The sequence below is a fragment of the Tupaia chinensis genome, unplaced genomic scaffold (genome assembly GCF_000334495.1).
Source record: "Tupaia chinensis unplaced genomic scaffold, TupChi_1.0 Scaffold000527_1, whole genome shotgun sequence".
NCBI classification, from domain to species: Eukaryota; Metazoa; Chordata; class Mammalia; order Scandentia; family Tupaiidae; genus Tupaia; species Tupaia belangeri.
In genome coordinates this window covers 4,792,048-4,808,832 of record NW_006160040.1, presented here as the reverse complement: position 1 = coordinate 4,808,832, position 16,785 = coordinate 4,792,048, and the positions used below count along the sequence as shown (strand labels likewise).

The 16,785-nt window shown below is 45.0% G+C and overlaps 1 protein-coding gene across 1 annotated transcript in view; it reads right to left on the bottom strand.

The window, feature by feature from the left end:
* Window positions 1–16,785, bottom strand: part of CCDC162P (coiled-coil domain containing 162) — a 185,821-nt gene that overhangs the window by 93,484 nt on the left and 75,552 nt on the right. Inside the window, exons 20-23 of the mRNA XM_027775129.1 lie at window positions 10,986–11,188; window positions 8,489–8,644; window positions 2,655–2,748; window positions 667–804 (exon numbers count right to left, since the gene is read on the bottom strand). Coding sequence (XP_027630930.1) covers window positions 667–804; window positions 2,655–2,748; window positions 8,489–8,644; window positions 10,986–11,188 — 591 coding nt within the window. The remainder of the gene's footprint in view (window positions 1–666; window positions 805–2,654; window positions 2,749–8,488; window positions 8,645–10,985; window positions 11,189–16,785) is intronic.

Below are 16,785 nucleotides of genomic sequence, written 5' to 3'. Positions count from 1 at the left end.
GATGATCATGCTGCAATTCCTTCTCCTCCATTCTCCTCCCAGGATCTTGGGCACGCATGCACATGCGCCTGGCGTGAATTTTAAGCCACTGGGTCTGGGACGCAAACTGTGGTTGACTATGTGGGAGTCCAGCGACATAGCCATTACGCTAACTGCTGGTTCCCTGTAATTTATTTTAATTTTAATTTTATTTTTTTTTGGCTATAGGGTGCATGCACTTGCCAGAGAGAGACAGAGAATGAGGGAAAGTGAGAAATCACCCCTCTCCCCCAGGACAGGGAAATGGCTAGATGGCAATCCCTTCTCTCCCATTTTCTTCTCGGGATTTTGGACATGAATGCACACATGCCCGGTGTGAATTTTCAGCCAAGAATCACCCAGTTGGCCCTGTGGGATCCAACACCTTAACCTCCATGCCACCTGCCGGCCCCACCATCATACACTCATTCACAAATAGGAAAGAAGGAAGGGAGAGAAATAGGGAAGAAAGGAAAGAGGATTAGAAGGAGAGGGGGAAGGAGAGAGAAACAAAAAGAGAAAGGGGGGAAAGGGAAGGAAATCGGGGACTAGAGGAGAGGCCGGAAGCAAGGAGAGAAGGGGCAGCATGAAGTTAGCTGGAGGCCCGGGAGTGTTGCAGTCTCCAACTTCTCTGTCACACAGGCTGACCTTGACATCAGCAGGACAGCCCCCTCCAGGGGTGTGACAGAAGTATGCCTGCTGGACGGCCACCATCAGAGCATTCTTCTGCACAGCTTGGCATGCAAGAGTCACTTGCATATTTTCCACTCCTGAATGGAAGAAGAGCTAAAGGGAAAAATGGACAAAGTATTAGGAATCCCTCCCACAAAGAAACAGGTGACCCTGAGGGTTGCAGTCACTACTTAGTCGACATGTAAATACATCATTAAAAAAATTTTTTTTTGATAAATTAAATTTAACTGAGTTTAAGCAAAGAACATTCCTGAACCAGGCAGCCCCTAGAACTGGTTCTGAAGAACTCTGGTCAGATAACCTATATGGACGTAGAAAGGAAAGTGACGTACACAGAGCAGAAACGAGGTAGAAACAGCTGGACTGCTCACAGCCTGACTTCCGCCTCATCTGAAACGGCTTGAACTGTGAGCTTCTGGGGTAAACTGAAGCACGGCTGTCACGACCGGCTGTGACTCAGGTGTTTGTTTCAGAGCACACTCCTAAGTTAGCTTGGCAGTGTATTTGCACACTAGTTAGGATGTAGTTTGTACATGGGAACTCCAGTGTGCAAGTACGAAGGCTCTCGCAGGACAAAGCTAGTTTGACTTCACAGCACGAGTCGAACTGCAGGAGGAGCTGGGGTCCTCCTGCTCAGCCATCAGGGGGAATCTGGTCTCTCCCTAAGCAGCATGTCGCCCAGGAAGGCGGCCTGCAGGCCTCATTTGCTCTGTAGCTGGACACCGCCAGGTTTTCCCAGTGGGCGGGAAAGGATGAGTTGGCTCTGATGAACTAGCAAACATGCGCTCAGTGACAGGCTCTTGAAAGCCAAGGTTAAATCAATGTTTTAAAAATACACACACAGAAGCAAAGACATCTGAGTGACAGGGACAAAATAGCCCCTGGTTATAAAAAGATCGAATAGGGGCCAACTGGTGGTGTGGTGGTAAAAGTGACTGGATCCCACATGGTTGGTTGTACGATTTGATTCTTGGACTCGGTGGCTTTAAAATGCATGCTGGATGCGTGTGCATGTGTGCTCCAGATCACTAGTGGAGAAGGGAGACTGCAGCACAGCCACTCCCCCCCCTCACCCGTGAGTGCTTTCTCACTTTTCCTCTTCTGTCTCTGGTGAGCGCACAAGCCCTTAGTCAGTCTCAGACCCAGTGGCATAAACTCACGCCAGGCACGTGTGCGTGCATGCCCAAGATCCTGAGAGAAGATTGGAGGAGAAGGGATTGTGGCATGTCCATCTCCCCGGGGTGGGGGGTGGGGGGTGGGGGGTGTGATTTCTCTCTTTCTGTCTATCTGTCTCTCTCTGTCTGTCTGGCAAGTGCACATGCCCTATAGCAAAAACCTCTCCAAAAAAAAAGAAAAAAAAAACCTCGTGAATAAAAAAAGCTTGATGCAAAGGTGGTTCATTACACATGCCTTTTAGTGTCTAACTGAAGTTATCGTACGTGGTATTACAGTCTAGGGTTCAAATCATGCTAAAGTGCATGTCATATAAGGCAACATCATTTTTATTATTTATGAAGTGAAACTTTTAAAAAATGTGTATTTAACTTTGTTTATTTATTTTAATTTGACAAGAGAGGAACAGAGTGAGAAAGAGAGAGAGAGAGAAAGTGAGAAGGTAAATCTCCAGGTCGGGTACTCAAACCGCGGTCAGCCATGTGGGAGTCCAACGCCCTTAACCACCATGCCACCTGCTGGCCCCATAAAGTGAACCTTTTCTTAAGGGGTGGTCTTCCTCATGGGAAATCTGCATTCTAGGAAAACCACAATGTTTTTTGCACTAAAGTAAACTTATATTTTAATTTTATTTTCCACTATCTTTTTGAAGTTTCTTCATATACTGGAGCAAATGTATATGAATTAAATATGGTTTTTAAAATAGAAATGCATAAGCTAATTGTTTTAATTTTAGTTTCTTTTGTAAAATAAATAAGCAAATAAATTACCTTAAGAATGGGATCCTTTGTATAAAAACTAAATTTTCCAACTTGGTTTTCATCCACCTCACAGATGGCTAAGGCAAGAGTAGTAGGAGAATATCTGCAAGAAGAAAGATGAAGGTGCTTTGATGCGACATGGCCCTGATCGGGAGAGGCCCGTCCCAGTGCAGCAGAGTGGCATGTGATCCGCTTCGGGACCTCGGCAGTAATAGCAAGTGCAGGCTTAATGCAAGACTTGATATTTTGACCTGAAGGCTGTAAGGGGTCTGGGTCTTCTCAGTTCTTACTGGACATGCTCCCCTGCAGTTTGGTTGTGGTGACCACCCCAGTGTTTGAAATCCTCTTCTCTGTCCTGTTACCTTCTTGACCACACCTGTTCAGGATCCCTCACCAGCTCCTTCCTCTGAATACCTTCTAAGTGTTATTCAGTTCTCACTCTCAGCAGTGGTTCCAGTAACCATCTAAATATTGTTTGCAGTCACCTTTCCACCTCGGAACACACTCCTTTGTCTCTAACTATGAGACCTAGACAAGCAACTTAATATCCATGTATAAATGGGGATACCACTTATCTCATAGGGTTATATGATAAATATTTTTTGAGAGATTTTTGCTATAGGGCATGTGCCCTCACCAGAAAGACAGAGGGAGACAGAGAGACAGAAAGTGAGAAATCACCCCCCCAGGGGGGATGGCCACACCACAATCCCTTCTTCTCCATTCTCCTCTCAGGATCTTGGGTATGCATGCACACATGCGCCCAGTGTGAGTTTAAGCCACTGGGTCCAGGATTCAAACAACGGTTGACTACGTGGGAGTCCAACGACATAGCCATTACATCAATTGCTGGCCCAGGTTATGCTATATATTAAGTGGGATAATATTCAAAAATGTGTTTTTTAAAATGTAAATCAGTACATTCATGTTTTGCTCTATGGTGTTGCTATAATGGCATTCCGGGAGGCCAGCCAGTGGCACGGTGGTTACGGTGAATGGATCCCACATAGCCAACTATGTGGTTTGAGTTCCAGACCCAGTGGCTTGAACAACATGCCAGACACATATGCATGTGTGCCCAGAATCCCCAAAGGAGAAAGGGGGAGAACGGACTGCAGTGTGACCAGCCCCCCCCCTCGGGGGGATAATTTTTCACTTTCCCTCTCTCTCACTCTCTGTTTCTGTCTCTCTCTGGTGAGTGAACACACCCTCTAGCAAAACTAAAATAAATAAACTGATAAGTTAATAAGGGCATTCCAAAGTAACAACTTTTTTTTTTTTTTAATTTTGATGAAGTGTATGTATGTTTATTGGAGAGAGACAGAGAGAGAGAAGAAATGTATGAGAAAACACTCCCCATAGGGGAAGGTCACACCACAATTCCTCCTCCATTCCTCCTTCCTTTTGGGATTCTGGGTATGCACACATGTACCCAGTGCGTTTCCAAGATTTGAACCACACAGTTGACCATGTGGGATTCAGCCACCTTAACTACCACGCCACTGGCTGGACCCACAGTGGCAACTTTAAGGATTTAACATAGGTAAAAGGAAAACAAAGCAAGGCACGAGTTCTTTGAGTGCATAAACACTCCCCTGGTAATTCAGGGGAGTTCCCCTTGTCCTGCCGCATCGCTGGGTCATCATGGGAGGACAAGTAGCCCACTTGACCAGACCGTAGAGCTCTCTGGCAGTTCGTGCTGATTGGTGGGTTCATATAGACGCCCTATTTTCACTGCAGCGTAAGGTACTAACTCCAGCAGAAGGCCCTTGAAGTGCCAGAAAACAGCTTGACTCCAGATGTTTTGCCACTTAGAGACCAAGCCTCACCTGAGGCCTATCACACTTCCTGCCTTGGCCCCTGGAAGATATCTCTGCATCCTTACGGCAAATTCCGTTTTTGGTTTAGCTGCTATGACAGGATAGAGCAGGGGAGATTTTGTCTCCAGGTGATATTTGGCAACATCTAGCAACATCTTCTATCGTCAAAAATGGCAGGGCTGGAGCTGGGTACTGGGACACTACTGGCATCTCTGGGTAGGTCAGGAATGCTGCTCAACAGCCCACGTCACACAGGGCAGCCCCCCCTCCGCCCCGAACAAAGACGTGTCCAGTATCCCAGGATACTGTATTCTATCATCCCAACCTCCATTCCAGCCCCTACTCTCCCTAAGGGCAAGGAGCTCTTCAGCATAGCAACAGATCAGAGTTGGATTCTGAGCACTAACCCACAGGAGGAAAGCAAGGGTGACGTTCCCTCCTTAGAATCACCTTCACCTTCCTTGGGGTGAATCTCCAGGAGTAGGGCTGGAACCCTAGGAGTAGGACAGACTAGTAGAGAAAGAACAGAGGGAGAGAGAAGTGCTCTTTCCTATAGATCAAAGGCCAACTCTGTGTGAGGATAAAGATTCCTTCCCCTAGCTGGGTGGAGTCGTAATCCATTACCGGGAAGAGTGCTTGCTTTCAGGCAATGGGCTGAACGTAGGGGCAGGAGAGAGGTTTCGGTGGTTTAGGTTGGCTTCTGTTCCCAGCCAACAAAAGAGCCTGACTGAAACACTGCCTGCGTGTTAGATTGGTACACTGTGTTGCGGTTTCAAGGAAACAGACACTCAGAAAATGTGACTTCGTCCTGGGCCCAGCAAAGTGAGAGCAGAGCCTTGGACTTCTGATCCATTGCTTGTGCCTCACTGGACCAGCCTCCAACTTCTCTCTACCTGGAAGCATCGTGTTCCGTCTGGAAAGCTGCTGAATCTGTAATTTCATCTCATTTGAGTTCTCTGACCTGCTGTTTTAACTAATTTATTTGTTTTATTTATTTATTTTTTTTTTTTAAAGATTTTTGCTATAGGGTGTGTGTGCTCATTGGAGAGAAAGAAACCGGGAAATTGTCCCTGGGGGGAACGTAAGCACATGTACCCTGTGTGAGTTTCAAGCCCCCAGGTCCAGGACTCAAACCACAGTCAGTCACAAGGGAGTCTAATGCCTTAACCACTATGCCACCTGCTGACCCCATGGCCTGGTGTTTTTAAATCCAATTATACCCCCTGATTGAGATCACATCCCCCCAGCGCCCTTATTAAAAAAGGAAAATATTGGCATTATGGCAAATAGATTATAGGGGAGAGAATTTAGCTATGTGATTATACTTGTGCCCAATAGTGACAAATATTTTTCATTGGTTATTCATGTTACCATTCCACTATTTTCACTAGGTCCCTCTGAAGGCTTACCTGTCTACCCAATCTTTGTCCTCCAGCAGAGAGGTCATAAAGATGGGAGGTGGTGGATCCACCTTGTCCTTGTGTGATACAAACTCGAAGTGAACAGGCCTCAGATACAAATGGAACTCTTCAAAGCCCATCTCCCAGGCCAATTCCTTATAGAGTCTGCAAGAAAAACAGTAGTCAAGGGCATTTGTTAGTGCTTTCTTCTACAGGCAAGTTAAGTGGCAAGGAAACCAAAACCCCTGAATAAGCACATAAGCAAAATTCAAACAAGAGTAAGTGAAGTACTTGTGTGAATAGGTCACACGGGTTGTGTGTCCTGCTCTCGATATGACAATCGCAGTGAAAGTAGGAGATGTGCTTGGGCACGCCCTCATCTCTCACTTTCTACAAACTGGCTCCTGTCCTCAGAGTCTTCCTGAGGTCAGCAGAGTTGCCCTCAATATGATGCTCCCTGTCTTCTCCCAGAGCTCGTCACGTCCGATTTCTCAGTCCCTGATGTGAGGAGTATTTTTGTCTTCCTGATCCAGGATCGCCATGCCTCTGTCTCATGGCCACTCTGTCTCAGTCTTCACTGTTTACTCTTTATTTTCGAATTTTGGTGTCTCCTGGCTTTCCCAGCCTGGTTCTTTTCTCATCTAATACATCCCCTCCTTGGTGAATGCATCCAAACCTAGACCCTAAGCCCACCCCTTCATGTGAGAGTCACTCTGCTCTCCAGTCCCATGTTTCTGAGGCGTTCAATGTGGCTCACTGCAGACGTCCCTCTGCCATCTCAGCCTTCCTCCTTTCCCTCACACTCCCACTCTGACACATGTCTCTCCCTTGTGCTGAGTTTGGTTGGCACCAGTAACAAGATATCATAACAGCCCCCTTAACTACCACGCCACTGGCTGGACCCACAGTGGCAACTTTAAGGATTTAACATAGGTAAAAGGAAAACAAAGCAAGGCACGAGTTCTTTGAGTGCATAAACACTCCCCTGGTAATTCAGGGGAGTTCCCCTTGTCCTGCCGCATCGCTGGGTCATCATGGGAGGACAAGTAGCCCACTTGACCAGACCGTAGAGCTCTCTGGCAGTTCGTGCTGATTGGTGGGTTCATATAGACGCCCTATTTTCACTGCAGCGTAAGGTACTAACTCCAGCAGAAGGCCCTTGAAGTGCCAGAAAACAGCTTGACTCCAGATGTTTTGCCACTTAGAGACCAAGCCTCACCTGAGGCCTATCACACTTCCTGCCTTGGCCCCTGGAAGATATCTCTGCATCCTTACGGCAAATTCCGTTTTTGGTTTAGCTGCTATGACAGGATAGAGCAGGGGAGATTTTGTCTCCAGGTGATATTTGGCAACATCTAGCAACATCTTCTATCGTCAAAAATGGCAGGGCTGGAGCTGGGTACTGGGACACTACTGGCATCTCTGGGTAGGTCAGGAATGCTGCTCAACAGCCCACGTCACACAGGGCAGCCCCCCCTCCGCCCCGAACAAAGACGTGTCCAGTATCCCAGGATACTGTATTCTATCATCCCAACCTCCATTCCAGCCCCTACTCTCCCTAAGGGCAAGGAGCTCTTCAGCATAGCAACAGATCAGAGTTGGATTCTGAGCACTAACCCACAGGAGGAAAGCAAGGGTGACGTTCCCTCCTTAGAATCACCTTCACCTTCCTTGGGGTGAATCTCCAGGAGTAGGGCTGGAACCCTAGGAGTAGGACAGACTAGTAGAGAAAGAACAGAGGGAGAGAGAAGTGCTCTTTCCTATAGATCAAAGGCCAACTCTGTGTGAGGATAAAGATTCCTTCCCCTAGCTGGGTGGAGTCGTAATCCATTACCGGGAAGAGTGCTTGCTTTCAGGCAATGGGCTGAACGTAGGGGCAGGAGAGAGGTTTCGGTGGTTTAGGTTGGCTTCTGTTCCCAGCCAACAAAAGAGCCTGACTGAAACACTGCCTGCGTGTTAGATTGGTACACTGTGTTGCGGTTTCAAGGAAACAGACACTCAGAAAATGTGACTTCGTCCTGGGCCCAGCAAAGTGAGAGCAGAGCCTTGGACTTCTGATCCATTGCTTGTGCCTCACTGGACCAGCCTCCAACTTCTCTCTACCTGGAAGCATCGTGTTCCGTCTGGAAAGCTGCTGAATCTGTAATTTCATCTCATTTGAGTTCTCTGACCTGCTGTTTTAACTAATTTATTTGTTTTATTTATTTATTTATTTTTTTTTTTTAAAGATTTTTGCTATAGGGTGTGTGTGCTCATTGGAGAGAAAGAAACCGGGAAATTGTCCCTGGGGGGAACGTAAGCACATGTACCCTGTGTGAGTTTCAAGCCCCCAGGTCCAGGACTCAAACCACAGTCAGTCACAAGGGAGTCTAATGCCTTAACCACTATGCCACCTGCTGACCCCATGGCCTGGTGTTTTTAAATCCAATTATACCCCCTGATTGAGATCACATCCCCCCAGCGCCCTTATTAAAAAAGGAAAATATTGGCATTATGGCAAATAGATTATAGGGGAGAGAATTTAGCTATGTGATTATACTTGTGCCCAATAGTGACAAATATTTTTCATTGGTTATTCATGTTACCATTCCACTATTTTCACTAGGTCCCTCTGAAGGCTTACCTGTCTACCCAATCTTTGTCCTCCAGCAGAGAGGTCATAAAGATGGGAGGTGGTGGATCCACCTTGTCCTTGTGTGATACAAACTCGAAGTGAACAGGCCTCAGATACAAATGGAACTCTTCAAAGCCCATCTCCCAGGCCAATTCCTTATAGAGTCTGCAAGAAAAACAGTAGTCAAGGGCATTTGTTAGTGCTTTCTTCTACAGGCAAGTTAAGTGGCAAGGAAACCAAAACCCCTGAATAAGCACATAAGCAAAATTCAAACAAGAGTAAGTGAAGTACTTGTGTGAATAGGTCACACGGGTTGTGTGTCCTGCTCTCGATATGACAATCGCAGTGAAAGTAGGAGATGTGCTTGGGCACGCCCTCATCTCTCACTTTCTACAAACTGGCTCCTGTCCTCAGAGTCTTCCTGAGGTCAGCAGAGTTGCCCTCAATATGATGCTCCCTGTCTTCTCCCAGAGCTCGTCACGTCCGATTTCTCAGTCCCTGATGTGAGGAGTATTTTTGTCTTCCTGATCCAGGATCGCCATGCCTCTGTCTCATGGCCACTCTGTCTCAGTCTTCACTGTTTACTCTTTATTTTCGAATTTTGGTGTCTCCTGGCTTTCCCAGCCTGGTTCTTTTCTCATCTAATACATCCCCTCCTTGGTGAATGCATCCAAACCTAGACCCTAAGCCCACCCCTTCATGTGAGAGTCACTCTGCTCTCCAGTCCCATGTTTCTGAGGCGTTCAATGTGGCTCACTGCAGACGTCCCTCTGCCATCTCAGCCTTCCTCCTTTCCCTCACACTCCCACTCTGACACATGTCTCTCCCTTGTGCTGAGTTTGGTTGGCACCAGTAACAAGATATCATAACCACACAAAGTGTTGAATGGCTTATACAACAGAAATTAATTGCCTTGTGGGACCGGCAGGTGGCATGGTGGTGAAGCGTCCTGGACTCCCACATGGCCAACTGCGGTTTGAGTCTCAGACATCGTGGCTTGCTTTCTTACTTTCCCTCTCTCTCTCTCACTCTGTCCTTCTATGGTCAAATTAAAATAAATAAGTAAATAAAATTAAATAAAAAATAATTCTTAAATAAAAAAAAGAAGAAACTGATTGTCTCACAATTCTAGAGGCTAGAAATCTCAGATCAAGAAGTCAGCAGCATTGCTTCCTTCTGAGAGTCAGGAGAAAGGGATCTGTTCTAGACTCCTCTCCATGACTTGCAGATGGCCATCTTCTCCCTGTGCTTTCATGTCATGTTTCTTCAGTGTGAATCTATGTTCAAATTTCCCACCCTTATAAAGACACCAGTCGTATTAGATGAGGGCGTACTCTAACAACTTCAGTTTAACTAGGTCATCTCTGTAATGACCTTATCTCCAAATAAGGTCACATTGTTGAGATACTGGGGATTAGGACTTGACAGTGTGAATTTTGGAGGGGCATAATTCAAGTCTTTGAAGCTTTCTTTGATTCACTTATAATGAATAAAATGTTCCCTTTTGGTGCTCTCGTGTTATGTCGTTCGTATGAGAATATTATTACACGGTTACAGGTAATTTTATATCATGAACTTCCTAAGAGAAGGATCATAAAGTATAGAGAGACAGTGTCAGATTAATAATATGTTGACCAATAGTTTGAATTCTGCTTCTATTATTTTCTAGCTACATGATGTTGGTCAAATTATTAAACTTTTCCGGGCCTCTATTTCCTTGTTGATGAAATATTTGTAACCCACCTCATAAAGGTGTATAATTAAATAATACACATAAAGCCTCTGGCCACAGTAGGTCCTTGATCATGGTTGGTGGTAGACGAGTGGACGCTGATGTCTACAGAACCTCTCATGAGGGCCAGAACACAACACTCATACATGTTTGCAACAAAACCTCTGGTTTCATCTCTGTTCTGTTATGGAACATGTCCACTTGATGTCTTACCATCATCCCTAAGTTACATCTAAGACATACGTCTTAATCTGTCTTTCCTCCTGCACACTGAGCCCTCCATAGCTGTCAGTCCTGAAGTCTGTCTCAGAGTCATTTCCCTCCTTTCTCCTTTCTCTAGGCCCTCTGCTATCCAACTTCATTACATTCAAGAGCAAATTAAATCAACTTCCTGAGAGCCTGGTGTGGCTCCAGACCCATACCAGGTAATGGGACATTATGGTAAACGACGTGGGCAGAGCTTCTGCATTCAGGGAGACTGTGCTAGCACGAAAACCAATAAATCAGTATAAAGCATCTAATTAAAAGAAAATGTGCTGAATGGACAAGAAACCCAGCAGGAGGACTTAGCCTCGCTGAGCGGCCATAGGGAGGTTTGGAAGCAAGAAGGAACAAGGGTGTGAGGTGGTCACTTCAGCCATTTTGAAAACTCATTCTGGTTGCTCTGGGGGCAGAGATGGGGTAAGGGTGATAGCTGTGGAGACCCATGGTCAATCATTTCCCCAGGTCTTGCTCAAAGCTTCTATTCCACTGGCTCCTCAGCCTCCTACTGACCGGGCTAAGTGTGCACTCTCCAGACTCATTTCTATTAACCGGTGGCGGAGGGTCAGGAGCTCTAGAAGTTTGGAAAACGTCTCCAGGAGCAGCAGACGAGTGTCTCGGCCTTGTTTCTGTCCTTCATCTGCTGCTGACTTCAGTGCAAGCACACCCAGCTCCTCCACGAGAAAGGGATCTCCCATTACTTTAGCTGAGAATAGCTGAAAGGAAACAAAGTACTTTAAAAAAATATAAACGAAAACATTTCACATATTTAATAATATTAATACTGTCAGTGGCACAGACTCTGGATCCAGTTTTCTTGGGCTTACATCCTAGCTCTGCCACTCACAGCTGTGATTTGGAATCGTTTACTCACTTCTGTCGTCTCTCAGTTTCCTCACCTGTGAAGTGAAGATAAGGATAAATAACAGTACTTACTAGATATGAATAGACAATAGCTACTTATTACAGTTACTGAGAGGGTTAAGTGAGGAAATATATGCAAAAATGCCTGGTACATAGTATTTGCTGTCATCATTACTGTAGAAGTTTTGAGTCTAAATGAAGAATAGAAATGACAAAGAAATCCAAATAGAAATAGAATGCCCAGAATTTTTTTTTTTTTTGAAGAGGTTTTTGCTATAAGGCGCATGCACTCACCAGAAAGACAGAGAGAGAGACAGAGAGACAGAAAATGAGAAATCACCCCCCATGGGGGATGACCATGCCACAATCCCTTCTCCTCCATTCTCCTCTTGGGATCTTGGGCACACACACACACACACACACACACGCCCGGCATGAGTTTAAGCTACCAGGTCCGGGACTTGAATTGTGGTTGACTACATGGGAGTCCAGCGACATAGCCATTACACCAACTGTTGGTCCCAGAAGCTCCAGATTTTAAAAAAGTATTTTGGTAGCCAATAACAACACATTTTTAATGAATTCCTCTAATTATAGCTTCAAAATTTCTAAATATTTTCACAAATATGCACTCACTTTTTTTTCCCACAAGCTCCCCATGAAGTAGGCCTCGTCAATACCACTATTCTCCTTTCCCAGTGAGGGATTTGAAGCAACACCGAAACTGTCTAAGGACACGTGGCAGCACCAGGAGAAAACCTAGGCTTCCCGATGTCAAGTTTAGCAGTTTTACAGGACGCCAAACCGCCTTCAGTGCTTCTTCACCAGAACCATCCCAGGGGACTTGTGAGGCGGTCACATTGTCCCTTAAGGCTCTCCTGTCCTAGTGGGCACCTGTGTTGTCCTCCAAAGTAGCACTTCCAGTAAAGACCAGTTTGGTGACCCCTATCTGCCTTTGTGATTTGGTACCCCACCCTGCTCCAAGGGTGCACTGACCTACTGAAGGATTTGTCTACTGAAGGGCACAATTTCTGGGCTCTTAAAGCCTTCTCAGTGACAACAAAGAGACTAATAAATTCCTGAAAGTCTTCCGAGGGCAATACCTTCCCCATTTCTGTCCCAGTACAAAAGCTTAGTCTGTATATTGGTCGTTTCTAGGTCCAAATGTAACACATTTCAAAAATAATAATAATTCAAGCTGTGTAGCACTAGTAGAAGACTAACCAGGTATTCCAGATGGTCACTATCATTTATAAGAGAATTCAAATACATTTGAAAATAAAATACCATAAGAAAACATGAAAGAAACTTTGATAAGTGGCAGTAAGGTAAATGACTGGTGATTTGAGAAAAAACTCTATTTTGACTTATGCCTCATACCACACACACACACACACACACACACACACACTCACATACACACACCCTTCAGTGAAATAGTAAAGGAGTTAAATATTTTTTAAAGAATCAGGGGAACCAGCAGTTAGCGTAATGGCTATGTCGCTGGACTCCCACGTAGTCGACTGCGGTTCGTGTCCCGGACCCGGTGGCTTAAAACTCACGCCGGGCGCGTGTGCATGCGTGCCCAAGATCCCGAGAGGAGAATGGAGGAGAAGGGATTGCGGCGTGACCATCCCCCCTGGGGGGTGATTTCTCGCTTTCTGTCTCTATGTCTCTCTCTGTCTGTCTGGCGAGCGCATGCGCCCTACAGTGAAAATCTCTCCAAAAAAAAAAAGAATTATTTAATTTTACTAATTTATTATTGTTATTATTTAATTCTCCAGCGAGAAAGAGGGAAAGCGATAAAGCAAGCTGCTAGGTCTAGGACTCAAATCATGGTCACCCATGTGGGAGTCCAATACCTTACCCACCGTACCACCTTCTGGCCCCAGGAGTTAAAATTTTTTTAATAAAATCAAATCCCTAAAAATGAGGATAAATAAGGCAAATATGGAACACCTAGAGAAAGGTTTTCTTAGGAGGATAGAAAGAAAAAAAATCACTTCGAAAGAAATGACAAAGGAAATTATCAAAAGAGTTGCCTATATGGAATGTTTCTGTTAAAAAAATAGAACAGGGGACCAGCAGGTGGCATGGTGGTTAAGGTGCTGGGCACTCCCAGATGGCTGACCATGGTTCGAGTCCTGGACCTGGTGGCTTGCTTTCTCTCTTTCTCTCTCTCTCTCTCTTTGTCTCTGCCTGGCCAAAAAAAAAAAAAAAGAATGAATAAATAAAATTAAATAAATAATTTTTTTAAAAAATAGAAAAGCAAATGGGGAAAATCTTTGCAGAAAACTTGATAAGTAAAAGGTTTTATTCAAGAAACCTCATGTAAATGAAAAAGAATGACATCAAGATTCCAAACGATAAATAAATGGAGGAAAACACAGAAAACTCATTAAGAATTCAGTTAGAAACAAAACCTTGGGAGAATACTTAATCTGGATAAATAGGAAGGAAATACAAATTAGCTCATGAGCTGCCTTTTACGTGTCACACACGGGTACACCAGCCTACTCAGTGCCGCCCGGGACCTGGTGCTCTCCCGCTTCGTTGGTGTCATTACAAGTTGGCACAACCCTTTGGAAAGCAATCTGCCAATATATAACCAAACATTTAAATTTTGTTTCCTCATTTCCACTTTCCAGAATTTACCGAAAGCAATCAATTAAAAATGTGGAACAATGGGCCACCTGGTGGCATGGTGGTTAAGGTGGCTGGATCCCACATGGCAGACAACACGGTTTGAGACCTGGGTCTGGCAGCTTGGGGAAAAGAGTGGAAAAGTCTATAAACAGGAAACATACCTTATAGCATCTTTAGTAACAAACAAAAAGTGGAAGTCACTTAAATACCCATCAGTATGGAAATGACTAGAGAAGCAAAGATTCATCATTTAAGGAAATTATCCAGTCATAAAGGTGAGTATAAAGACTAGTTAGAGGGAACCAGAATTAGCGTAATAGCTATGTCACTGGACTCCCATGTAGTCGACTACGGTTCGCTTCCCGGACCTGGTGGCTTAAAACCCCTGCCAGGTTCCTGTGCGTGCGTGCCCAAGATCCCGAGAGGAGAATGGAGGAGAAGGGATTGTGGTGTGACCATCCCCCCTGGGGGGTGATTTCTCGCTTTCTGTCTCTCTGTCTCTGTCTGGTGAGCGCACGCACCCTATAGTGAAAACCTCTCCAAAAAATAAAAAAAGACTAGTTAGAAATGTGAAAAAATATATAGTATATAGTAATGCTAACTTAGAAAAATAGGAGCTATGAAGGACGTAATTATAACTATTTAAAACGTTCATATAGCAACCAGCAGATGGCGTAATGGTTACGTCACCGGACTCCCACATAGTTGACCGCAGTGTAAGTCCCAAACCTGGTAACTTAAAACTCGTGCTGGGCGTGCCTGCCCAAGATCCTGGGAGGAGCATGGAAGAGAAGGGATAGTGGTGTGGCCATCCCCCAAGGGGTAATTTCTCGCTTTTTGTCTCTCTGTCTCTCTGTGTCTCTCTAGAGAGCATACACTCCCCATAGCAAAAATCTCTCTCTAAACAAAACAAAACAAAACCATACATATAAAGCCTACTTGAATTCAGAAAAATAATGATAATACCTCTGCGTGGTCATATGAGAGCTTCAAAAAGTTCGTGAAAAAAACGGAATTAAAACATGAATTTAGAGGCCCGCAGAAGGCTTAGCAGTTACATTGCTGGACTCCCACGTGGCTAACTGCAGTTGGAGTCCTGACCAGTGGCTTGAAAATCACACCAGGCACATGTGGGTGTGTGCCCCAGATCCCAGGAAGATGGAGAAGGGATTGCAGTGTGGCCATCCCTCCTGGGAGAATGACTTCTCACTTTTCCTCTCACTGTCTCTATCTCTCTCTCCAGTGAAGCACGTGCCCTAAGACAAAACTCTCTTAAAAATGCGAATTTGGCACCAGCAGACGGCGTAGTGGTTACATTACCAGACTCCCATGTAGTCAACTACAGTTCGAGTCCGAACCTCGCAGCTTAAAACTTAGACCAGGTGTGTGTGCGTGCATGTCCCAAATCCTGAGAAGAGTATGGAGGAAAAGGGATTGCAGTGTGGCCATCCTCCCTGTGGGGTGAATTCTCACTTTCTGTCTCTCAGTCTCTCTACGTCTCTCTGGTGAGTACATGCACCCTATAGCAAAAATCTCTCTCAAAAAGAATGCAAATTTATTGGGGCCAATTGTATTTGAATTTATTGGAGAGGTTAAGGCTGCTAGATCCTACATAGCCAACTTCATGGTTTGAGTCCTGGACCTGACAACTTGAAAGTCACTCTCAGCATGCAGGTACCCAAAATCCCCAGAGGAGAAAGGAAAAGAAGGGATTATGCCATAGTCATCTCCCTTGAGGGATGATAGTTCCCTTTCCCCCTCTCTCTGTCTGTCTCTGGTGAATACACACACACTATAGCAAACTTTTTTTTTTTTTTTGGAGAGGTTTTTGCTATAGGGCATGTGCACTCGCCAGACAGACAGAGAGAGACAGAGAGATAGAAAGCGAGAAATCACCCCCCAGGGGGGGATGGCCACGCCACAATCTCTTCTCCTCCATTCTCCTCTCAGGATCTTGGGCACGCGCGCACATGCGCCTGGCGTGAGTTTTAAGCCACTGGGTCCAGGACGCGAACCGCGGTCGACTACATGGGAGTCCAGTGACATAGTCATTACGCTAACTGCTGGTCCCCCCTATAGCAAACTTTTTAAAAAAAGTTTATTTTGGTGCAAAAGAAATTGAAACGTATGCATAGTTTTTCCATATTTTTTTCCACATTTTTCACGAACTCTGAAGACTCCTTGTATTTGTTTTGTTCTTTTTCCTCTTGCTAAGTTCTCTGTAATTTTACATTATTTTAACCAATTTAAACTTAATTTAAAATATAAGAGTGTTCTAGTTTGAGTAGGAGGAGCCAGGAGGCTGAGGCAGACTGCGGAGCAGCTACTTTGGCAGCTGGGGTTCTGAGAAGTTCCTCCCTCATAGAAAAAGGTATGAAACAGAGTAAGGTCAAGTTGGAAACCCTAGCTCAACCTTCAGAGCTTCGACAGAAGAAGAAAGGATTAAAATCTAACTACAAACGCCGCATAAATCATTAGGCCACAGTTTCAACCAAGAACATCAGAACTGGAAGAAGCTTTAGAAGTCATTGCATTTACATCCATCCACTTCTTCCCCAAATACAAAAACATAATTTTACAAAAAGGAAAGTGAAATTCAGAGAGGCTAAGAGACTTGTTCGGCCACATTGCTGTCATGTCAGGGTTGTACTGGAGCCCAGACCCCCAAGTCCTCCTCACTCACTGCCTGTTCTTGATCCTCTCCAGATCTTGACTCAAGACAAAAGAGAGCAAATTTTAGGAACGGTCTTTTTTTTCTGTTTTTTTTTTTTTTTTTTTTTTTTTGGGGCTTTTTTCTTTGTGG